Genomic DNA, 25454 nt, shown 5'->3' with positions numbered 1-25454 from the left:
TATGATGGTGCGAGCTGTAAAACTGCTGCTATGTTTGCACATGAGCCACTGCCAGACCACTGAACTTTCTCTCTGTAACACAGACTCCACCCTGTGAACTCCCAACAGTGACAGCAGCTCACATTAACCTCCAACGTGAGCTAGTCACCTGGGCTGGTTTAATGCATTACAAATCCTCATCAAAAGAGTGATTCAGATAGACTCTAAATAAACATTCGACTGCTTGCGTCAGCAAACCCAGATTAAATATTCGACTAGTTCTGCTTGTTTAATGGGTTTTCTTTATAGAAAAAAAACAAAAGCTGTGTATGATGACCATTTTCCATAATACTTCAGTCATTCAAATCAATTTCCCAGTTCGTCGTCTGAATCACATGACGTACAACAAAGTGCAAACAGCCTATTTTTATGCACAAAGGTGCATCACGTCTGGTTTATGCATTGTACGTGATGGGGGAGGTGTGGTTTGGACAGATAGGAGGAGCTGCAAACTTCTGGCTGTTAATGTTCATCTGGCCGAAGAAGTCACCTCCTCTTGCTCCTCATCTGCCAAGCTTTTAGAGTAGTCTGATGTTTCCAAACCACACACCAGAGTGTTTTCCAAAGGTAAGCCAACTCTGCTTTTAAAATACATGTTTTTGTATTTGTCTTCCTGTATGTTTTTTTTCTGTTGCATCTGATAAAGCTTAACCACTTCAGCTGAGTCTAACTGTCTAGTCTTACTTAACTTCCCTCATTTGAGCAAAACCACTCTAGTGATTAAACTGCTGGAAAACTTTAGAGTTGTATTCTGGTCACACATGCTCATGATTTAACAGGCCATTTTTTTATTGCTCTTGTTCTCCAAAAGGGGTGTGTAAAAAAGGGATTTCCAGGAAGGAAACCATATCTGCTTTGGCAGAGGGGCTCGTGAAGGAAAGACAGAATGTGTGGAATGTTGAACGTAGCATTTGCAAAGAAACGTTGTTTAAATGCACCTAAGACCTTTTGAGAAGCTTTCACAAGAGTTCCAAGGTCAGTTCTTTTTGTTTGAAGCAAAGAGGCTTCATGTTTCTGATACAATTTCATTTTCAGGGAAAATGGAGAGGCTTCTTAGGGGCAAGAATAGTTGTTTTTGTCACTTGAAACTTGATAATCACACAATACGAGCTTGGCTTTTGTTGGAACTGAGCTATTTTGTTTTCTGTTGAAATGAAACTTGTTTAAATGGAGTATAATTTGCATGTGTATAGTTTTTGATGCCAGTCTTTCAGCCTGCAGACAAGGTGAATACGGCTTGAAAATAGTGAATGACGTTGCCGCAACATGCTTCTATTCTTGCTGTTTGGTGGCAATTGCAAACTTTAACTTGCATCACAAAGCAGAGATTGAGTGTATAATGCATGCTGTTTACAGCATGAGCCATGATGCACTGAAGAGATAGTCAGGGACAGAAAGCACAAGACGCAGAAATGTACAATGGTCACTTAATTTGTGCCAAGTTTGGTCCTGCCCCAATGCAATTGGTCAGGCCGCTGAAAAAAAAAAAGATTGCATTTGGTACAGAAATAGTGGGACAGAACCAGAAGTTTTTATCAAATCATGCATGTTTGTGATGACTTCTCATTGATTAAATGCACATGCCTTCATTCATGTTTTCAGCATTAGCTGTTTTGTACGGGGACAAATGCACCAAAATAAAGGTGCAACATGCATCACAAAGCAGAGGTTGTGTTTATGAAGCATGCCATTTACAACACGAGTCATCATGTACCAAAGGTTTTTTTAGGATAATTCAAGAAAATGTGCTTACTTTGAGGTGCGTATGCTGAACAAAAACAAAACAAAAAGCAGAAAGGTCCCATATTCATTTATTTTGTGCCACGTTTGGTCTTGCCCTAATGCAAATGGTCAGGCAGCTGAAAAACAAGATTTCATTTGCACTTTGGTGCTGCTAATTATGTCTATAATGACCTCTCCCTGATCATTATCTGAATGCATATACCTCTTGCTTTCAGAATTAGATGTTGTATGGAAAATGCTAATTTAAGGTGCAACATGCATCACAAAGGAGAAGTTGAGTTTATGATGCAAGCAGTTTACAACATAAGCCATCTTGTACCAAGGGCTTTTCAGGATCATTCAGGATAGAAAATATATTCACTTTGAGGTAGGTGCGCTAAACAAACAGGCAAGAAGCAGAAGATCCAATTCTAACCAGATTGCATTTACACTTTGGAGCTGCTACTATGCATGTATATATTGACCTCATGCTCGCTGTTCTCTATCTAAATGCACATGCCTCCATTCTTGCTTTCAGCATTTGCTATTTCGTGGAAAATTAACATTTACAAATCTAAAGGAGCAACATGCATCACAAAGGAGAAGTTGAGTTTATGATGCATTCTGTTTACAACCTGTTCTTCAAGTCGGGGGGAAGTCGTGGCCTAATGGTTAGAGAATCGGACTGGCAATCGAAGGGTTGTGAGTTCGAGTCTCGGGCCGGCAGGAATTGTGGGTGGGGGGAGTGCATGTACAGTGCTCTCTCCACCTTCAATACCATGACTGAGGTGCCCTTGAGCAAGGCATCGAACCCCAACTGTTCCCCGGGTGTCACAGCATAAAAATGGCTGCCCACTGCTCCGGGTGTGTGTTCACTGCTCTGTGTGTGTGTGTTCACTGCTCTGTGTGTGTGCACTTTGGATGGGTTAAATGCAGAGCACAAATTCTGAGTATGAGTAACCATACTTGGCTGAATGTCACTTCACTTGAATAGCCACTGTTCTATCCTGAATAAACACACCTGAACCAGCAAATCAAGGTCTTCAGACTCAATAGAAACTTCCAGGCAAGTGTGCTGGAGCTAAACCATGCAGGACTTTGCCTTCTGGAAGCAGGATTGGACAGCTCTGCTATTGAAGAACACTTTTTTAGGCATCCCAAAGATAAAGAAAAACAACTCCATTTATTTCTTAGTTTGAAGAACATTTCTATCATCTAAAGAACCCTTTTCAACTAAAAATTACTTTTTGTCCACTGGAAAGGTTCAATGGCAGTAAAAGGTTATTCTTGGAACCAGTAATGCCTATAAAGAAGCTTTATTTTTAAGAGTTTAAATAATTTTTTTAAACACCTTTCTACTATAAGAACCCTTTTGCCCAAAGGAAAGATTCCATGGAATTTAAAAGGTTCTTTATGGAACCATTGATTCCAATAAAGAACCTCTATTTTTACTCATTTTTTTGTACTATTTCTTTGAGCATAAATATCAAACAAAAAGTTGTCAAAATAATTTTTGAGCACTTTTCCAGTTTTCCCTGCTGGAAAATCCTGCAAAAACTTCGCCGCAGGATTTTGAAACGCAATCTTTAATTCTTAGCATGGTAATTACTCAAGTAATTATTCATATTTCTTATAATGTTTGGTTTTTATACATTTCTTCTTTGCTTTCCACAGATGGGAGAACAAGACCCCAGTGACAGGCTAGGAGGAGACCCTCTGAAAGACACAAAGGAAAATGGCACCGGAAGCTTCTCCCAGTTCTCCTCAAGCGTACGCACCATGGTGCGCATTCGCCAAAAGTACCAGGCCATGAAAAAACGGCGTCTTGAGATGGCATCAGTGTCATCCCAGGGCTTAATGTCTCCACGGTCCACCAGCCCAAAGGTTTTCACTTTTGATAATATCCAAGACCCCATAAGCTCTAACCCCTCTTCCCCACGCAAGCGGAAGAAAAAGAGGAGGACACGGGTTTTATATCCGAGCAACAGTTTGAGAGCCGTACCTACAAAAGAGAGAAGCCGTGCAAAGAACTGCCTCTACTTGTTGTGCATCATTGTATTTCTACAAGTTTACAATGCCATTGAGAACTTGGATGACCATGTACTCAAATATGATCTGGACGGACTGGAGAAAACACTTAAGAGGGAAGTGTTTGGCCAACAGGAAGTTGCAGACAGTCTTCTGGGTCATTTGCATGATTATTTGTCAACTTATGTACACAATAAACCTTTAGTGTTGTCGCTTCACGGGCCTACCGGAGTTGGGAAGAGCCACGTTGGCCGATTACTAGCTCAGCATTTCCGCTCAGTTGTTGGCGACGACTTGGTGATGCAGTACTTCGTTCTGCACCATTGCCCAACAGACGACGATATCCCACAATGCACTAAATCTCTGGACTCTCACGTCTCGGAAATGGTGACTCAGGCTGAGGAACAGGAGAAGATACCGGTCTTTATCTTCGATGAGGTGGAGCACATGCCCAGGGAGTTGCTGGACACATTGCAAGACCTGATTCATCCCAAAAACAACAACGAATACTTAAACGCCATCTACATTCTCATCAGCAACCTGGGACATGAAGACATCACCAAATTCGTTCTGCACAACTCCAGCGTCGCCGTCTCGGGCCATCTGAGCTTGATTCAGGAGCTGAACCCTTGGTTGCGAGGCTACCTTGAAAGATACCACATGCTTTTTTTGGAGGCAGAGCTCCTGCCCTTTATGCTTCTGGAGAAGAGCACCGTAATGGATTGTTTTATTGATGAGATGTCCAGGGAAGGATTTTATCCAGATCGATCCCATGTAGAAAGACTTGCAGAAGAACTATCATACTACATAGTTGGCGAACGGGAATTTTCTCACACCGGATGCAGGCAGGTTGTGGCAAAAGTGAACCTTCTCTGAAACCAAATCTGCCGTGCAGATGGTCAACGTGAGGAAATTGTTATTGGTGCCATGAGAATGGCAATTCTTTTCACATTTCATTGTGCATTCTATGTAAAAAAAATTGTTGTACAGTTATACGTTATATTTGTAAAGAAAATTGCATACTGTACTGTTTCAAAGTTTGGGGTGCGTACTGCGTACATTTATTTTTATGTTGAAAGAAGTCTCTTCTGCTCACCAAGATTGCATTTATTTGATTAAAAAATACAGTAAAAACACTAAAATTGTGAAATACTATTACAATTTAAAATAACTGCTTTCTACTTGAATATAGTCTAAAATGTAATTTATTCCTTTGATCAAAGCTGAATTTTCAGTATCATTACTCCAGTCTTCAGTGTCACATGATCCTTAAAAACTGCAGTTATTTGAATAATAATTGTTTTAACATATTTACTGTCACTTTTGATTGATTTAATGCATCCTTGCTGAATAAAAGTATGAATTTATTTAATAAATAATGTTCTAACCCCAGACTTTTGAACAGTACCGTATTTTTCCTCATTTTTGTACTGTGAAGCAGGTCCATGAAACAAGCACAACTCTAAATAACACAAAACAGCATTCAGTTTTTCTTTGTTTATTAAAATTTCTCCAACTTATTCAAGATTGTAAAATTAGTTATTATATATGATAACAATATAAATAATAGTAATATGCAAAAAAAAGTTTGTATGTACAACGCATTGATATCTGTACCCATAAAGAGTTCAATGCACAAAAAGCTAATTTGTACACCGAAACACTTTTAAAATGGTTTGCTAGCGGTATTATTTCCCACAATACAGAGTTGCACTCTAACCATCAATGAGTGTGAAAAAAGATAGTGTTGCTAGCTCTAAAAATACGCGTGCCGTCTGTTCAGTTTCCTGTGAGGCCTAAAGCCCTAGAAGTGCAAGATCACTACTACAGCATCCTGAGAAACCTCAACTACAACCATCCAAGTTTATGACCTTTGCTCACCAACGTGATAAACCAAGTCCTTAACATGCACTGACATCACCAGAGAAACACGCAAAGCTTGCACATCTACCGCTACTTGTGTAATTTGGTTTGCTCTAGGTAAATATACCGCTGTCGTTAAATAAATTAGGTGATCAGCAAATATTTCCCTTAGAAGGCCAGATCTTGCGGCCGGTTGAGATTAAATCACTCGGCTCCCACAGACTTGGAAAAACCATCAACATGCCGCTAAGTGTTTTTAGTCATCGAGTGCTAGCGTGTGATGCAGGAGGACTGGGTCTCTCTTCTTCTCTATCTTTTGCACTACGCCAGCTACGCTTCCAGTTCAAAGCCCAGTCCTACTTTGTGTCCACCTGTGCTGAAGTTTTTCCCATCGATCAAGGCCGAGAGAGTGAGTTTCACACCTGCACAAGGGGACAAAGAGAATGCATTAAAAGATGCACGAAGAGGTTAATAAGTATCTTAAAGAACTACTGTAAAATATTGGTCAGAAGATGACCGGAAGGAAATTCTAGTGTATTACATATTGTGTGTTTTTAAGTTAGCCAAAAAATAAATAAAAATACTGAACATTTACTCATCCTCAGGCCGTCCAAAATGTAGGTGACTTTGTTTCTTCATGTGAACAGATGTAAGAAATGTAGCATTGCATCACTTGCTCACCAATGGATGCTCTGTAGTGAATGGGTGCCGTCAGGATGAGAGTCCAAACGCCTGATAAAAAACATTTCAATAATCCACACCACTCCAGTCCATCTGTTAATGTCTTATAAAGTGACAAGATGCATAATTGTATAAAACAAATCAATCAATTAGACATTTTTACTTTCAAACCATTATTTCTGGCCATTTATGGTGATTACTTGCCGTAATCCATACTAAAGCTTCCTCCAGTGAAAATGTTTATTCCTCTAACATTAAAATCCGCAGACATATTTGTTTAGAAAATTATTTTGGTGAACAGTGCTTCTTTGTCTGTGCATATTTCTCTCCTGGACACGGAGAGAAATATGGACACGTATTTTAGTATTTAAGTTAAACCGGCCTAATAATAGATTTATTTCTTACAGACACACATCTTTTGGCTCTAAAGACATAAATCGATGGATTACGGTGATGTTTTTATCAGCTATTTGGACTCTCATTCTGACGGCACCCATTCACTTCAGAGCATCTATAGGTGAGCAAGTGATGCAATGCTAGATTTCTCCAAATCTGATGAAGAAACAAACACATCTACATTTTAGATTTCCTGAGGGTGAGAAAAGTTTCAGTTAAATGTTCATTTTCAGGTGAGCCATTCCTTTAATAATCCCTCAACGTCCTATAGCATGCTTGAATAATAAATCAAAAAGGTAGATGAAAATCACTCTCGAGTCAGTCTTCACACATGAAATGAAATGCACTGAACTGTGGGATAAAGTACTTTACTACTGCGGTGCTTTGATTGTATAGTGAACATTTTGGCAAACGTCATCTGGCCATTCGTTGCCGTACAGTTAGAATATCGCAGAAATGTAGAATTGTTATGCTGTTCATATCTAGAGATCATAAACAATAATTATAACACGATTACCTGGTCGAAGACTCTGAGTGTAACCAACTCCAATCAGACTGGCATTGTTCACTTTGGCCTGTTATGAAGAAATATTGGGAAAAAAAGGGAACCTTCTCAGGTTGGTCATTCCAGGCTTTGAATATTTAATATCACTTCCCTGTCAAGGCAGATTTAGACCTGAAAATAATCCCCAAATCAACATGGTGCTTCTAGTCACACAAACCTTGCTTTTCAAGTCAAGTCTAGTCAAGTCTGCTTCATTGTCAATTCTTCCACATGTACAGCACATACATACCGAGAATTGAAACTGCGTTACTCTCAGACCCTTGCTGCATACAGATAACACTAACAGTAGAACATTAAACACAGATAATAAAATATAAAGTACAACTATAAAAATAGGTCATGTAAATAGATGCAAAGATGCAAAGTAAAAAACACTTTGAATGTTGTTAACGTGACGTTGTCAAAACTCATAGTGCAACACACATCTGCATTCGCATTCTCAGCATTTCTGTCACGTACAACGGAAGCACAAGCTTGCTATGCTCATTAAGTGAAATATCTTTTTCTCAACAACATAAGGTGGATGTGTGAAGACTGTGAACTTACAGACACAGAAGCATCTTTATCCAGCTGGTACTTTGCAGCAACTCCGAAGCGTGTGCTGTTGCTGCCTGAAGTCCAGGCCAAAGTGACGGCCGTCTCCAGCTGATCACTGACTTTGTGATAGACAGATCCTCCGAAATCAGCTCCGTCATTACTGGTGACACATTACACACTTCTTGGATACATATCTACCAATAGCATGCCTTTAAAATGTATTTATATCTATATATCAGGGCTGGATGTTGACACAAATTTCATGAATTCTGATCTCGATTCAATGTAATATAGAATAATTTCAATACACATCAACTAATGCTGTTAACTGTAATTTCCTATGTTGTTTTTCAATGATTCTTACACGCTGGTGTGAAGCTGGAAATCTTCAGCCTTGTATCCCAGAGCGAAGTTGTTTTGCACCAGTTTGGATTTGGCCGTGTCAAACGCCATCTGGTAGCCCAAGAGCCAGCATTCGTATCCCAGAACCGCTGCAGAGTGCACGAGCGGACCCTCGAAATCAATGTCACAGCTCACGTTGACAAAGTCACGCTTGTAGCCGGTCTTCAGTTTACCGCTCTTCTTGCTAAAGACAGAATAACACTGTCAAAAGACACCAAACCAGATCATCAAACCAGCTTTAATGCGTCAGATACTAACGACTCACCTTGTGTTCGGTACAAAAGACGTATGCAGGATCAGTTTCAACCCCTGGACGAGCTGAGGAGATGATACAGCAAATTATGAATATGACATACTCAGTGCAACTCAGTAGGGGTCAAAGGTCATGAGGAGAGTGTGCTCAGACCTGGTCTTCCACAGACACTTCTGTAGTGAGCATGTTGTCTGTGTTCCACTTCTGGTTCAAACTCAATCCCAGATCCTTCATCTTATACTTGGTCTCCAAACTCCCGCCGGCTTTCCCCGTGTCCGTGTTGGAGGATCCAGACGTGTTGAACTCCTGCAGTTGATTAGAGTTTATGAACAGGATTTATTTTTTTTTTTTATAAATAATTTTTTTTTTACTACATTTTTGTTGTAAATTATAATGTTTTGATTTCAGATTGTATTGCATACTTATAAATATTTGGCTATTTGAAGCTTTTTTATTTTTACAAATGAGTGTCCTTTATACACTATTATAGTACTTATTAATATTTTCAATTATTTATTTATTTTTATTTTCAGCTTTCAAATTCAAAGTTTTAGTAAATAATAAATAAATAAATAAGTAAAAGTAAATAATTTTCTTCAATTGTCATTTTTTAATTAGTGTATTCCTATTATTTAAATATTTAATTAAATATGTAAGATTTTATATTCAATATTTTTTAAAATAACTTTAGTTCATTATTATTTCAATAAATTTTTAGTACTTTTAGTATTCTTTTAGTACTATTTTTTTAACTTTAAGCTTTTCATCTAATATCTATATAATTTCAGCTTTATTTGAAATACAGATTTTAAATAATATTAATTTTAGTTAGTTAAAAACAACACCTCCACTATGGAAAACTACCATATTGTCAATTACTAATCTACCAAATGATTGACATTTCAATTTTTAAATATCAAAGTTTATAATGTTAATTTTACTATTAGTTAAAAATAACAACACTGTTACCAACAACCCTGTATTTAACGGTTAACAGTATCTGTCAGGAAGTCTATATTTGTGCATTATTAAAAACGACACATTTAATCAGGACAGTGTGAGCTGGTGACTCGTGACATTAGAGCGATGAGACAGAATTAGGTGGCTTTTGATTGTGACCCACAAACACTGACGGGACGTGACTCTTATTTAACTGAAGCAATGTTGGTTGTGTAGTCAGGGAAAAATTATTCTAAAATAAATTCAGACTTGATGTGGAAATAGTTCCCATGAATAACTGACATCAAGATAAAGGTTGAGGCAGTTCCGCATGTATGGTAAATGATGTGTGATGTGGGGGTCTTCAGAGTGAAACATGATACATCACACAAACACTCCTACAGTCATCTTACCATCTAAATGCATTTCCCATAATGGTGCATCAAAGACACAAAAATTGCTTTAATGTTTACATACATGAAAATTAAGCATTAACGTAATTCAATTTGCTTCATTGTCATAAGAACAATGACACCTTAAAGGAAAAGTTCACCCAAAAATTGTTTCTTCGTCTGAACAGATTTGGAGGAATGTAGCATTGCATCACTTGCTCATGCTCTGCAGTGAATGGGTGCCGTCAGAACGAGGGTCCAAACAGCTGATAAAAACATCACAATAATGCACAACCACTCCAGTCCATCAGTTAATGTCTTGTAAAATAAAAAATCCATCATTAAGACATTTTAACTTCAATTTGTTAGAATATTGTAGGAGTCCTCCATCCATCATATGGCTTTCTCTAATTAAAAAACTGTCTGGTCTGAAACAGTAGGGAAATCTGCACAGATCAAGCACATTTTGCAAGCCAAAACAGTTATAAACAAATATACGTGGATGGATGTTGACTTTATCACTGGAGGAAGAATTATTGTGGATTATGGACTAGTATTCTGGCCAGAAGCAACGTAGATGATGGATTTGTTGCTTTTCATTTCACTAGACATTAACTGAGGAACTGGAGTCGGTGGATTATTGTGGTGTTTTTATCAGCTGTTTGGACTCTCATTCTGACGGCACCCATTCACTGCAGAGCATCCATTGATGAGACACTGATGTAATGCTACATTTCTTCAAATCTGTTCTGAAAAACAAACAAGATTTTCAGCTAGTTTTCATTTTTTGGTGAACTATTCCTTTAATGGTTCTTAAAATAGATCTACATTTTAATTATGCAAAATATAATTTTGTTCTAGTTGGGCCAATATGTAAAAAAAACTCACCACTCCATTTTGAGATTTAGTTTTGAGGTCCAATTTAACAATCCCAAAACCTACAAACAAATCGAACACATTAAATACAGTAGAATGCAACTTGTCCTTAAAGCAAACATCTTTTCCAGGATGGAGTGAGTTTCCTTACCGTAACCCTTGCTGAAAATGTCCTTGGCTGCTTTTCCCAGGTCTGAGTATGCAGGAGGAACAGCCATTATATCTGATACATAAACGAAAGGGAAACGTCAGCATGTTTGAACTGTCAATGGTGTAAGTAAGATACAAAAATGAAATTTTTGAGGAAACCAGGGATGAACCTACAGATGCAGGAATCAGTTACCATACCCACTGTGTGAATCTAGTTCACAGTAGTTGTTCTTTTTCTAGTTAGTATATCAAGCTTTTATAATCCGTACATGATTGCATTTCGACTGCCAACAGATTTCACTTTTATTTTCACATTACTTTATGAGGGGCTGTTAGAAACTAGAAAAAAAACAGCTAATTCTAACTTGATTGCATGCAAAAACAATGCCAACCAGCATCCTTAAAACTGTGCATCTATTTTTACATGATTGTCCATGTGGGTTTTTTACAGTACAAACTAAATGGACTGTAGGCAGCGTTTTAGAGCAATGTGTCTATTATATCTATAAATACTGCCTATGTAGGATAAGGTATATTTAGTGACATTAATTCTGAAATGAGGAACATAAAGCTGGTGTTCATTTATTTCAGTAGAAATGCATACTATAACACATCAGCGATGCCTTGTTCTTTTAGGAAAATTAAGGAAACTTGACACTTGAGATGCAAACAAAACAGCTATGTGTGTTTATGCATGAGGGGGCGTGGTCTCGAGCTCATAATCTAATCATGAATGGAGGAAAAGCCTTTAAGACTTAATTATATGCAGAAAGCACCAACATGTTGCACAGACAGGGCAAAACGTCACATTTAATCATTAACAACACAAAACTACAGTTAACAAATGACAAGATGTTTGAAAAGAAACTAGGGTGTCTGTTTTTCATTAACTATCACTGCTATAACAACACCACACACAACTATATTTAAAGTTGCAGTCTGGTTAAAAATAGATTTATAAATTCATACCGAGGATGCTGTTGTTGTTGTTGAGACAAATAAAATGATGATGCGAAACGAATACAGAAGATTTAGTGTGTCCTGTGTTTCAGATTTGACACTACAGGACACTTTGAAGGAGACACACTGCGCATGCGCACTGGCGTCACAAAAAACATTTCTAAATAAAAGTCCCCAACAAGACATTAGAAAGTGGTGTTTCTTTTTACTGTCTATGGTTTTTTCTCACACACACACACACACACACACACACACAAAAAAAAAAAAAAAAAAAAAAAAAAAAAATATATATATATATATATATATATATATATGATTCCCACACCATTTTTTTTCTTTTTTTCTTTTCCGCAGTACTCATGCATTAAATCTTCAAATACAGACAAATGAGAGATAGCAGACGCTGCAATTTACAGCTGAAATTAATCATGTGCCCATATTCAACTCTGCTTTATTATTACTCAAACACACACACAGTTACCAGCAGATGGCTTCACGTTCACATTATACTGGATCACTTGGAAATTCCTGAGTCCTAGGAATTTTCACATACATTTTTAATTATAAATAATAAATTATATTTTTCATATGCTCTTTCCCCCTTTGCAATCTTAAAAATAACTTTTAAATGATACGTGCATAATCTCTACCAGTGTTGTATTAGTATCATTGAGATACTATTATAGTTTTTAAATATAATAATATATTGAATTCGGTTTTTTTTTTTTAGTTTTTTTTTTGTGAAGGTTTGAATAATGTTTTTTGACATTTTTTTAGTTTTTTCAACACGTCTATAAAATGTAATAATTATAATTATAATTTATTTCTTTTAGTAAATCAAGATAATTTTAATAAAACGACTAATTTTGCCTTTTATTTTAAAACCTTAAAATAATAAATTATAAAACCTTAACATAAAATATAAATCGCATCTAAAAAATAAACAATGAAGACGCTGTAAAAGGCTTAATGTGACAAAAAAAAGGCATATAATTTTTTTTATTTCCTCTTTTCTCTTTTTTAAATATATCGCTGCTACTTAAAAGCGCAAAACTTGTATCTTCCCCTAATAAAGTACATAGTAGTTTCGTTTACAAGTTCTCCAAAAACAACTTCTGTAAAATTTAATGAGCTTATTGTCCTGATATGATGTTATGACGTGTGCATTTCACATTCAGGAACCTTCAAGAAAAGCGTCCGCTCCGTTCCACCTTAACAGAAACATGGCGCTCCGAGAGAGACTCTCCCTCCCTTAAACACACACACACACACACACACACTGAGTCAGTACTACTGACAGTGAACAACAGGAAACTTGAGCTGTCAAAAGATCATACAGAGCACGTCACTTCACTTATGAGCGCCGTTTACACTACTAATACTGTTTCTGCTGTGCAGGAGGCGCATATTTCTGCAAACCCCGCTTTAAAAGAAGAAAAATGTCAGGGAACCAGAAATTTGTGAGTCCTTTCCACAGACCGCACTGTTTATCAGCCGCTGCGCCCGCAGGACAAGCCAAACTCACACACCCTGGAAAGGCCATTTTAGCTGGTAAGTGTCTTTTTGCGCTTATGAATCACGTCAGAAACTGTGACTTAATGCTGTGACTGACTCCAGATCAGCTGTGCCGCGCAGTTTTTGCACTGTCATCCACACTGTTTACTTGATCCCTACAGGGCTGTAGTCAGCATCACGGCACAGGCGAGTATTCAGTGTGCAGGACTGGGATGTGTGTGTGTGTGTGTGTGTGTGTGTGTGTGTGTGTGTGTGTGTGTGTGTGTGTGTGTGTGTGCGTGTCATGCTGTGTACAACTGATGTAAAGGAACTAGAACCTTGATACAGTCTAGCATTTCTGTGTTACAATGTAACAGTCAAGACTTGCCTGTAACAAAAATAGAACGTTTAAATCAAAGTTGTCAGTTCACATTACACCCTAAAAAAAGTATATATATAAAATTATAATCACATTAGTAATATTAGTAATCACAGTAAAAGAAAATTTTACACCTTAATTCTCACTACTGGAATGTGGTAAAAAAAAATCTTTTATTTTATTTATTTAATATTTTGCATAATATTTAAATGATCTATTATTTAATATCTATTACTATTTAATTTGTATTATTTAAAATTGAATCTGTTAAAATTGAAGTATTGTCTTTCAGAACTAATTTGTGACTTTTATTTTTGGGGTGAAATATGACCCAGACATGTTCTTCACTTTTCTTTATCGATAAAGTGTTTCTTTATTGCTGTTATCCATAAGTGCCTTTGATTTACGTTTAATATTTCAGAAACAGTTAAAAAAAAATCCTAAAGGAATTCTAATGCAATACCCATGTTTAAATTTCTAATCTTTATGATTTTGAGTTATTAAGTATTAAATTGGGTATACTTGATCAAATAAGTACTTATAATAATCAAATAAGATTATTCATAATGAATATTTTCATTATAGTTTCTTTTATCCTATTTGATTGTTATTTTTATTTGATCCTTTTATGACTGGTTCCAAACTATGATAACATTCCATTAATAATGCATTAAAATTATTTTTTCTTTATTTCATTCTCTTCTTGGCATCTATGGATAACGTTGTCACCTTGAAAGTGTAGTTATAGTCTGTCTATTTTCCACCTTTCCCTGAAGTGTCTTTAGTTAGTGTGGTTAACGTCTTGCCGTACTGTACTGATAGTTAATGAGAAACTCATAGTAGTTTCATTCATAACTAATTATGTGTTGCATGAAGCTCATTCTGTTCCCAGTAATTGCTCAGTGGAGTGATAAATGTGTTGGATGCATGACATGATATGATGACAGAGCCTGTGGCATGCATGGACACATTAACACAGTAGAATGCAGACGTCTGTGAGTGTTGAAATATTAAATATGTTTACTAGAACATGCTCTGCAGGCACTGAATTAAACTAATAGCACATTGTTTGCATGAATATGAACATGCATTGACACAATTTTGTAATTACACCATAAATGCATATAATTAAAGTCTACTGTGTTTCACAGCCAACACATATAGGCTATGGTTTTTTTAGCCAGGTTTAAAGAAAAAGAGTACTTCTAAATAAACACAGCGATAATTTAAAAGTTCTTAATTAAAGTTTTTTATGAACTGCAGGATTGCTTGTTTATAAAGATTTAAATGCAAAAGAAAAGGCAGAAGAACTGAATGTTTCTGGGTAAGTTTTAATTTAGAATATTTCTGATAACGTAAGAAAATTAGTTTAAATGTTTTGCTTTAGCTGCTTAATATATAAATATAGAAGTAAATGTAAAGGTAAAAAGCATTGAATAATTGATGAAAGATTGCATTACTGTACTGTACTTTTAAAAAAGAAACACAATGTTGAAAAAGCATTTTAAGTAACAACGTTTGGATTTAAAATCAAAATAATGGATACATGTTGTGTTTGGGGTAAACAAACGTATAAATATAACAACAAACAGAGGTTTTGATGGTAAAGGACCAGTTATACTAGTACTTCATGATCGGATGGCTCACGCCTGTCACTACTCACGCAAGGCCAATGATTGCATCTTTGTTTGATTTATGGACGTAAAGCAGGATTAGGTGTGTCATGCAGTCTGCCTTTAGGATCTGACCAAACATGCCTTGCTTCCTGAAAACTTCTAATGTTGTTTCTGACATTTATAAAGTGTTATTTGCTTTTATTTGTTAGAAGGAATCTGGATTTGACCATGACATTTTCCCTAGTACTGAAAACATAAGATAGTTTCATATAATTCAACCGAAGTGAACTAGTAGTATATGTGGCCTGAACTTCCTTTATTACTATTGTTTGATGTTTGAAAGGATGCATTAAATTGATCAAAAATGACAATAATGCTGTTCTTTTGTACTTTCTGTTCATCGAATAAACCTTGGTTTCCACAAATACAAGAAAATAGATTAGATTAGATTAATTTTTTTGTATTTCTGATTCTACTGTATTTTTATCAACTAAATGCAGCCTTGGTGAGCATGCATGGTGATTTTGGGATGGTTGTACCCCTCGACTCTCCCTCAGGGCAGTTTCTGTGGCTCAGGGAGGTCAGCAGGTCAAACAGGTTAGATATCTGACACTCCTGCTCTATATTCTGCTGATTCACCTGAGGCTATAAGACACATTAGCACTCATCAGTTATGCTACAACCTGTTAAACAGGTATACTGATGTTGAACAGAAAAATATATATATATGCAAAAAAAACTCAAGTTTCCTGAACGCACACAGGATTGCTCCAGAAATTATCACTGATGACGAAACATCACTAAAATGAAGAGACAGTGAACAGGAACAAGAAATTGTGTTTTATGCACTAGAAGTCATTTAGAGGAATTATAAATATAAAGCATAAAGCATTTATTAATGCTATATGACCAGTTGTTTGAGGCCAATTAATGACACAGCAACATTTGCTTTTTATTTTTGTGTCTTCACATTTTTCTTCTCCTTTTTACTCTATAAAAGGAGGGTAGTATTTTAATTAGTTCACAATTGCATTAGCATGCATTGCATTTGATATATAGTAAGCTTTTTAGTGCATCCTGTAGAAAACCAAACTCTAATTCAATCTAAATTAAAATGTGACCGAAGATCTCAAGACTGCTCTTCATTTTATTGCTCCATAATATTACAGTATTACAAATGTTTACTCATTCGTGGTTATTTGAGTAGAAACACCTTAGACAAAGTTGATACCTAAATGAAAACTAACTCTTCTGAGTTATGAAAGAGCAGTAATATTTAGCAGTAACAGTGTATAATAATGTCTGCATGTTGAATCAGATTCATTTGACACAGTGAAAGAAGTGTAAATGTGTCAGAGATCTTATTATAGAGCAAGATGTTTGTTTGACTGTCACACCCATCCATCAGAGAGAGCAGGGGGCGGATCCTCTGAGCCAGAAGGACACGCCCCCTGTAGAGCTGCAGATGTGCTCATCACACACAGTTAAGGTGGCCTCAGATCACTGGGACTTTCATGAGACATTAGTTACTCTGAGATGATCATTGGTGTGTAAACTCCTAAACTACCAATCAAAAGTATGCATGCATTAAATTTTTCAAAAGCAACAGTAAAGACATTTATAATGTTAAAAAAGGTTCTTTTTCAAATAAGTGCTGTTCTTTTGAACATTCTATTCATCAAAGAATCCGGAAAATAATATATCATGGTTTCACAATAATATGAAGCACAGCTGTTTTTAACATTGATAATAATCAGAAATGTTTCTTGAGCAGCAAATCAGAATATCAGAATGATTTCTGAAAAACTGAAGACTGGAGTAATGATGCTGAAAATTAATCAGTTAAATTTAACAATATATTAAAATAGGAATCAGCTATTTAAAATTATAATATTACTGTTTTTACTGTATGAATGGGGCCTTGGTGAGCAGAAGATTAACATTTAAAATCTTACTGACTCCATATTGGTATATTTAGAATTATATATAATAATTATATATTTTCAACAAAAAAATAAAGATTTTTTAAAAGATGATGGGAGTATGCTTTACAATAAATTTATATTTTAGTCTTTATGCTTTACAGTTTCATATTTAATTCGATGTGCAACTATCTTTGTAATTATTTGTGAAATTTGCTTGAAATGTCTTGAGTAAATTGTTATGTTGTAAATCAGTTTGTTCAGTGTACGACTAGTTGGCTAAAATATCATTCAAATAGTTAGGCAAGAATTGCTATTACTATTGAGATTAGTGATTACATTTAAAATGAGCCAAATCTAGAAACCACATTTTCACAGAAACTAGCCTAGCAATATATTAATAATTCAAAACATAATATTAATAATATTATTATATGTGACCCTGGAGCACAAAACCTTTTCTTAAGTCTCTGGGGTGTATTTGTATCAATAGCCAAAACAACATTGTATTGGTAAAAATCATAGATTTTTCTTTTATGCCAAAAATCATTGGGATATTTAAAAAAAAATCATGTTCCATAAATATATTTTGTAAATTTCCTACTGTAAATATATAAAAACTTAAATTTTGATTAGTTATATGCATTGCAAAGAATTCATTTGAACAACTTTAAAGATGATTTTTTTAATATTTAGATTTTTTTGCACCCTTAGATTCCAGATTTTCTAGAAGTTGTATCTCGACCAAATATTGTTTTTCAGCTTTCAGATGTATAAATCTCAGTTTCGAAAAAATGACCCTTAAGACTGGTTTTGTGGTCCAGAGTCACATATAAACAACATCATTTTTTGAAAATATTATATATATATATATAATATTTATTGTGTGTATGTATATGTATGACTTATTTCTGTTAACATATTTGTATGTCAAGTAACAATTTTTGGGGGCTTTTTTTTGTTTTAGGTAAAAAAAAATTACTTAATTCTTAACCAAAATAACCCTGATTTGTGGCACTATTAATAAATTCTCTGTGTTTTGCAGGTGGGATTGCCGGAGGCATTGAAATCTGCATCACATTTCCTACAGAGTATGTGAAAACTCAGCTCCAGTTAGATGAGAGGGCAAACCCACCTCGCTACAAAGGCATCGGTGTGTATTTCCTTTCATGACTTCATTCTGATCTACAGTAAACACTCAGCAGTGGTCTTCATTCAGACCTGAGAGCTTTCCAAACTCTTTCATTGAATGATGGTTCATCTGCAGAGTCCAAGCCGGTTGCACAAGCTTTGGCTTCATGTTTATCAGCTGCTGGACTTTGTGGCCCCTTTTCACAAGTTTATCAGCACGGATTGTTCAACACGCTTAATTTATTAGCCAATTGCATGCTTGCAATCAGCGGTGTAATATTTCAACAGTCTGGTCATGTTCTCTTGTAATGTAACTGAAGTGGTGTAATTCTTGTGTCGTGTCTCATCAGTTGACTGTGTGAAGCAGACGGTGCGTGGTCATGGGGTGAAGGGTCTGTATCGCGGTCTGAGCTCTCTGCTCTATGGATCCATTCCCAAATCGGCGGTGAGGTGAGCACTTCCTGAGCCGCTGGGATTAGACTTCGACTGTCAGTGTGAAGAATGACATCATTCCCGCTGAGAGCTGCCCACAGTTTCTAATTTAGCTCCGCTCTTGCAACATTTCATCGAGTAGATCTGTCTTTTTTTAGAGTGCTACTTGCTCACTGACATGACATATCAGCCAGTCCAGCTAGGATTTTACATTTGCATCTACATTTGTAAACTATTAAGTCATTTACATCTATTAATTAAAATATTGGACACACAAATGAAAATCAGCTATGTATATATGCGTGTGTGTGTGTGTGTGTGTGCTCTTGTTTTTGTGACATATCAGGACACAACTCTGTATAATGACATGGGTATGACACAGGTATTACAAGGAGAGGGTGACTTATGAGGACATAACCCATGTCACCATTTTTCAAAACACTTATAAATCACACATAATGGGTTTTTTTGAGAAAGTAAAAATGCACAAAGTTTCCTGTGAGGGTTAGGGTTAGGTGTAGGGTTGGTGAAGGGCCATAGAATATACAGTTTGTACAGTATAAAAACCATTACGCCTATGGGATGAACACACTTTTCACAAAAACAACCGTGTGTGTGTGTTTTTATACATTTATTTATATATATATTATTGCTTTCAAATGATTAATCGCATCCAAAATTAATGTTACTGTTTACATAGTATATGTTTGTTTACTATGTATATTTAATATATATATATATATATATATATATATATATATATATATATATATATATATATATATACACACACACACACGTGCATTGTTTAAATATATTTATGTATAATATAAATTACTTGAATATTATATGCATGTAAATACATGTGAATATTTTCTAAATATATTCTGCACGTGTGTATGTCTATATGCATAATAAATATACACACACAAATATATATATATGCGCATTTCAAGGTTGTTGAAGTTACATAAAAGGAAAACCATGCCGAATTTTTTTTACTTTAAGTAAAGCATCTTTAACTGAAATAAAATAAAATACAAAAAAACTATGAAAACTGATTAAAACTGCACACACACACACACACACACACACACACACACACACATATATATATATATATATATATACAATTTTATTATTTATACGTATAGTTATTTATTATTTCGATTTATTAACTCATTTCACTTATCCTGTAAACTTTGTTCTGCAAAGTACAAAGTTATTTTATATGGCTCAAAGTTTTTAAAATCATGTAAGCATGAAGTAATGTTATTTTATATTATAGTATTTATTAGTTTTATTATTATAATTGATTCGTTTTTATTTTCCTATTTCTTTGTGATTCGCGTGACAGTTGTAGTTAGGTCATGTGTCTCTCTGCAGGTTTGGGATGTTTGAGTTCCTCAGTAATAAGATGAGGGATGAGTCTGGGAAGCTGGACAGCACTCGAGGGTTGCTCTGCGGTCTGGGAGCAGGAGTGGCTGAAGCTGTGCTCGTGGTGTGTCCTATGGAGACTGTAAAGGTGTGCAACCTGATATACTGATGCTTTTAGCATGCATTGATAGTCAGAGGCCTAGTGTTTAAGATTACGCATGCAACATTTAACTTTAGTCACATTGCATTGCTCACTTGCTGTCTAGACGCAGAATAACCTACCATACCTGTGCTTTACCAGTTGTGTACAAAAAGAATCCAATGCATCAACACACTCAGGAGAAATATAGCTTGCATAGCAGTTTTTAATGCATTACACACATATATTTGAAATGCATGTGTAGTACAACCATTATGAAGTGATGTCTGGTTGAATTAACTCTGATATAAATAGAATATGTTTTCCTTTTCCTTCAGGTAAAATTCATCCACGACCAGACCTCAGCAAACCCAAAGTACCGAGGATTTTTCCACGGCGTGAGGGAAATAGTCAGAACACAAGGTACATGTGGATGGTGGATTGTTTAGTCTGCAGCGCCACCGCCTGGAGATTTATCAAATTACACTCTTTTAGTCATTCATTCAAATAAAATAAACATTGATTGGAAAAAAAACCCATTTTATTCCAGCCAGTTGTCAAAGCAACATTTCTTATCTTAGTTTATTACTCCGTGTATGTTTTGCAAGGTTTGTCTTGCTGTTAAACATATATTTTATTGGACTGTCTAGCTTTTAATGTAAAGACAAGACACTTTCATGAAGTTTAAAGAGTTATTTAGTAAAATTCTGCCAGGAAAAGATTTAGAATTTTCATCACATGTTAATGTAACAAATCTTGTGTGAAATAACTTGTGTTTGTTTGTTTGCTGGTTTTTATTAAATTTGTTATATTTGTTATTTGTTCAATTGTTTTTGCCATGAAAATAGCATTTGATGCTGACATGGCATTACGTAAATATATACTATACTATACTTATTTTGGTTTACTTCAACTTGATGCGTTAAAATCTCTAAAACCGAAACATTACTACAATCATAAAGACATGTATCTAAAACTACTTAATTTTACAAAAGCACAACAAAATTATTAAAACGCAAAAAAAAAAACTGATTCAAAAATCTTTATTAAAATAGTACTCAGTGATACTTAAATAACACACGTTTTTCTAGTGAATTTAACTTTATAAATGTCACTTTATAAAAACACATTCTTTCTACATTTTATTTAGACTATTTCATAATAGTCATTATAGTATATATTTACTATTATAGCTATGTTTATTATGAAAGCATCCCAGAAATGTTTTTGTCAAAATTTTGTAGAGCATGAAGCAATGTTATTTTAGTATTATTTATAAATTATAGTATTTTTTAAATTGTTTTATTTTTAGATTTTGATTTTAGTTTGAAATTCAGTCAACAGTCAACTTAATGTGCTTTCGTCATTTCTATGTAGCTTTATTTTTATTTCAGTTTAAGTTTTGTTCATTTAAATACTTAAACTTGTTTATTTTGCTTAGTGACCAATGCAACATTTCTAAAAGTGTTTTCAGTTCAAGATTTAGTTTTTTGTCTAATATTTATATGTTATTTATTTATAGCTTTTATTAAAATTACTGAAAATATGAATAATTGGTTTATTAATTTTTTTCTTTCAAATTTGCATTTACTAAATTCCCATCATGAGAGTAGAATGAAACTTTATTTAGAGTTGTAATAAAACTCTGGTCTGTTTTCCCAGGACTCAAAGGAACATATCAGGGACTGACTGCAACAGTCCTGAAGCAGGGCTCGAACCAGGCCATCCGATTCTACGTAATGACCGCCCTCAGAAACTGGTACAAAGGTGTGAAGCACAGTCTAATAGTTATCATTATGTGAGCCCTATGTGTGCTGCAGTGATCACTGTGTTCACTCTAACACTAGGTGATAACCCCCAGAAGACCATTAACCCTCTGGTGACCGGAGTGTTCGGAGCCGTTGCTGGAGCTGCAAGCGTGTTTGGAAACACACCACTGGATGTGATCAAAACCAGAATGCAGGTGTGTGATAAGCAGGAAGCAAGACTGTAGTGAAACATCAACAGGATGGTTGAATATTGTTTTTTATGATGTTTTCAGGGATTGGAAGCTCACAAATATAAGAGTACAGTTGACTGCGCCATCAAAATCATGAAACACGAAGGAGCGGCTGCGTAAGTAAAAATGACATCATGGGTCAATCTCACGAAAGGGCATTAAATACCCTTAAATTAAAAGTTTTTTTCTTTTTTTTACTATTTCTAGGACCATTGTTAATTTTCCACATTATTTTAAATGACAACATTTTCTAATTTTATTCTAATTTACTTAACTATAATGTATTTTTATTTCAATTTTAGTTTTAGTAATTTTAGAACTTCAACTTTAGCTTCAGTTAGTCTTAAGTTTTTCGGTTTTAACTTCATAATATTTTAATAATATATATATTTTTTTTTATTTCACCTACAGAAATGTATCAATAATAGTTGTCATTGTAAATATGTAATTTGTAATAAAAAAGATTGATAAACTAAATATGCTAAATAATAACTAAACTAAAATAACTAAAACTAAAATGAAACATTTTTTTCATTAAAATTAGATTTTTTTTCATTAAAAAAAACTTTATTTCTAAGACCATTACACATTTTTGACAAATCTTTTTGACCAAATGTTTAAACATTTTTTATTTACATTTTATTTTAGTTTACGTTATAATAATTTTATATAATTTTTATTAGTTCTAAAACGATTAATTGACTAAAATTACAAATTCTAAAATCAGTGAAACGGAAATTAAATAAATAATAAATATAATTTCTGTTAATTTATAAAAAATTATCTTTAATAATTAATTTTATTTCAGTTTAACTCTTTTTAGAACTTCAATTTCAGTTTCACAAAAACATTTGGGATCATAATTTACCCCCCAAATTCAGTTTTTTTTTATAAAGACACACACATTTTTGGCATTGTTTTAAGCACATCCTCTCACCAAACTCTCAATACTGTAATGCATAATGAAAGGTTTCCTGTGGTTCGGACTTATGCATTCACTTAAACGCACTCGCTTCGTTTTTCTCTCTCCTGTAGGTTCTACAAGGGCACGGTGCCCAGGTTAGGCCGGGTCTGTCTGGACGTGGCTATAGTGTTCATAATCTACGAGGAAGTAGTTAAAGTTCTCAACAAGGTGTGGAAGACGGATTAATGGAGGCGTGACGCTGATGGGCGGAGTCTGGCTTTATGACATCACACCGGTGTGACAACAGAGAGCCTTTACTCAGGGGCCAAAATATCTGCCAACAGAATGTGCTTAATTACCATCATTTAATCCTCCCAACTAATGTCAGAAAGACACCAAACACTTGAAAACTAGTTTTTACCAGAGACCAATTTAAATTATACTTTTTTTTTCATTTAATTTTTTTATGGGAAATAACATCTTTAGGGAGACTCATTTAAACTTTATTTTATTTTTTAAACATTGTTATTGTAGTTTTAACATTATTATTATTTTCTAAAGTGCAATTTACCAGCAAATATTATACCATACAGCTTCCATTGTATGTATTTTAAGTTTGTTTTCCTTTACGTGTGATTGTATACTAAGTGCTGAGAGCCTAATCTGAACACCGTGCAACTTAAGAAACAGAATATGCCTTTTAGAAAAATCTTAACCTGTAGTCTAAAATGCATAAAATAACCAAAGTTTTTAATTGTGAGATACAAATGGGTTTTTAATGTTTTTAATGAAGTCTCTTCTGCTCAGCAAGGCTGCATTTCTAAACTGAAAAATACAAGGAAAAGAGTGATATTGTGAAATAGTATTACAGGTTAAACAGCAAATCAGCATATCGGAATGATTTCTGAAGATTCGTGAGACTGGAGTAATAATGCTGATGAAAATTCAGCTTTGATCGCAGAAATAAATTACATTTTAACACATATTCACATAGAACAAATTATAATAATATTTCACAATATTACTGTGTTTTTGAGCATGTAAATTCAGCCGAACAGAAGAGACTTAATTAAAAACTTCTAAAATGCATAACTTTTGACAAGTGTTAGTGGTACATATGCACTTTCACATTTGGTAGTAATCCAGATTTAGTGATTATTTTAAGTGCCTCTATTAATAAACATCATATAATCTATTTTTTGTAATTCTACTTGTTTACATTAAATCATTTCCGTAATTAGTGTATAATTAAACCCTGCTGTAACAGTATAGCATAAGAACAGTGATATATATATATATACAATAACTCTCTGAAATCAATAACACAACTCATGCTGCGCTTTTAAAAACTGAACAGTATTGTTTCACCAAAGAGCCAGATCACTCAAATACAATGTTTACTTCTTTAACACGAGGTGAGTGTTGTTAATGAGGTGAAAAAGGTCACCGGATCAAATCAGTCCATGCCTTAAAGACTTGTTGACGTGCTTGTTTTTCTCTTCCTACCTCTACTTCAAGATGCTCTAACAAAACTGATAACAGAGGTGAAAACTGACATGTAACAGACAATGTATAAAGCAGATTTTCAGCATGGTTTTCATGTTTTTCACAGCAGACCAGAGAACTTGAGTGGCTTAACTCGTAGTATGCAACTGTTTAAGAGTTTATAAATACTAAATAACATGAATTTCACCTTGAGCGTAACAGTCTTGAAGAGGTTTAACTGTCATTATGATCATTTGTGCCTGTGGTTCTTGACTCTTAAAATAAATGTTTTAGATATACTGTCTACTCTAAATGATACCGTGTTGCAGTCAAATCATGATCTAGTGTTTATTTGACTTTGTAAAAGGCATAGGCGACCCATGTTGGGTCAGGAAACAGCTGTGGGGATAAACAGGGTTTTATTGTTGTGTTTCTGTGAAAGTTGTCAGAATGCATTCCGGTTTTGACCTGAAATATGCATTAATTGTCATGCTAATGAAAAAGAATGTGCCTTCAGTTCATGTCCTAATTCAGAATAAATTATGCTGACTGGATGAGTCTGTTTTTATTTATAGATAGATAGATAGATAGATAGATAGATAGATTTTATATTATTCATATTATTATATTATTCATTCATATATTACATTATTCTGCAACATTTTGTATTTGTAATTAAATTATTGTTTGTAGTAACTTAATATCACATTTTAATCATGCTGATTTTTGGAGAAAAACTGAAATTGCTCTCTTCGTGTGATATTGATTAACTA

General features: G+C 34.6%; 3 protein-coding genes across 4 annotated transcripts; 2 read left to right on the top strand and 1 right to left on the bottom strand.

Moving 5' to 3' along the window:
- The first annotated feature begins 462 nt into the window (after positions 1-462).
- LOC113076371 (torsin-4A) lies at positions 463-4954 on the top strand. 2 transcript variants are annotated; one of them, XM_026249017.1, is made up of 3 exons: positions 519-606; positions 851-1014; positions 3436-4954. In XM_026249017.1, the coding sequence occupies exon 3, from the start codon at positions 3436-3438 to the stop codon at positions 4663-4665; it is 1230 nt and encodes a 409-aa protein (XP_026104802.1). In that variant the 5' UTR covers positions 519-606; positions 851-1014; the 3' UTR covers positions 4666-4954. The 2 variants fall into 2 exon arrangements, with proteins under 2 accessions (XP_026104801.1, XP_026104802.1); XM_026249016.1 differs by lacking the exon at positions 851-1014 and having other exon boundaries at positions 463-606; positions 3436-4953.
- A 317-nt stretch (positions 4955-5271) lies between these two features.
- Positions 5272-11934, bottom strand: LOC113076369 (voltage-dependent anion-selective channel protein 2-like). The gene is made up of 9 exons (XM_026249013.1): positions 11813-11934; positions 10845-10916; positions 10706-10755; positions 8640-8792; positions 8499-8551; positions 8196-8417; positions 7841-7991; positions 7247-7304; positions 5272-6074 (listed from the first exon to the last, which is right to left on the bottom strand). The coding sequence occupies exons 2-9, from the start codon at positions 10909-10911 to the stop codon at positions 5983-5985; spliced, it is 846 nt and encodes a 281-aa protein (XP_026104798.1). The 5' UTR covers positions 10912-10916; positions 11813-11934; the 3' UTR covers positions 5272-5982.
- A 1129-nt stretch (positions 11935-13063) lies between these two features.
- On the top strand, positions 13064-25235 carry LOC113076368 (tricarboxylate transport protein, mitochondrial-like). The gene is made up of 9 exons (XM_026249012.1): positions 13064-13354; positions 18260-18367; positions 18696-18795; positions 20164-20302; positions 20632-20716; positions 21956-22060; positions 22141-22256; positions 22335-22408; positions 23328-25235. The coding sequence occupies exons 1-9, from the start codon at positions 13243-13245 to the stop codon at positions 23440-23442; spliced, it is 954 nt and encodes a 317-aa protein (XP_026104797.1). The 5' UTR covers positions 13064-13242; the 3' UTR covers positions 23443-25235.
- Positions 25236-25454: the final 219 nt, after the last annotated feature.

Source organism: Carassius auratus, unplaced genomic scaffold (assembly GCF_003368295.1).
Source record: "Carassius auratus strain Wakin unplaced genomic scaffold, ASM336829v1 scaf_tig00020199, whole genome shotgun sequence".
Taxonomy (NCBI): Eukaryota; Metazoa; Chordata; class Actinopteri; order Cypriniformes; family Cyprinidae; genus Carassius; species Carassius auratus.
Note: the sequence above shows the minus strand (reverse complement) of the source record. Positions and strands in the feature narration are given on the sequence as shown.

Coding starts and splice junctions, on each gene's coding strand:
- LOC113076369 (XM_026249013.1), bottom strand. CDS start 10,911: ATGGCTGTTCCTCCTGCATACTCAGACCTGGGAAAAGCAGCCAAGGAC. Junction 7,305..7,840: donor ATAAAGATGCTTCTGTGTCT/GTAAGTTCACAG, acceptor TCTTCATAACAG/GCCAAAGTGAACAATGCCAG. Junction 6,075..7,246: donor CACTCAGAGTCTTCGACCAG/GTAATCGTGTTA, acceptor CCCCTTGTGCAG/GTGTGAAACTCACTCTCTCG.
- LOC113076368 (XM_026249012.1), top strand. CDS start 13,243: ATGTCAGGGAACCAGAAATTTGTGAGTCCTTTCCACAGACCGCACTGT. Junction 18,796..20,163: donor ATTCCCAAATCGGCGGTGAG/GTGAGCACTTCC, acceptor GTCTCTCTGCAG/GTTTGGGATGTTTGAGTTCC. Junction 22,257..22,334: donor TGATCAAAACCAGAATGCAG/GTGTGTGATAAG, acceptor TGATGTTTTCAG/GGATTGGAAGCTCACAAATA.
- LOC113076371 (XM_026249016.1), top strand. CDS start 571: ATGTTTCCAAACCACACACCAGAGTGTTTTCCAAAG. Junction 607..3,435: donor CACCAGAGTGTTTTCCAAAG/GTAAGCCAACTC, acceptor TGCTTTCCACAG/ATGGGAGAACAAGACCCCAG.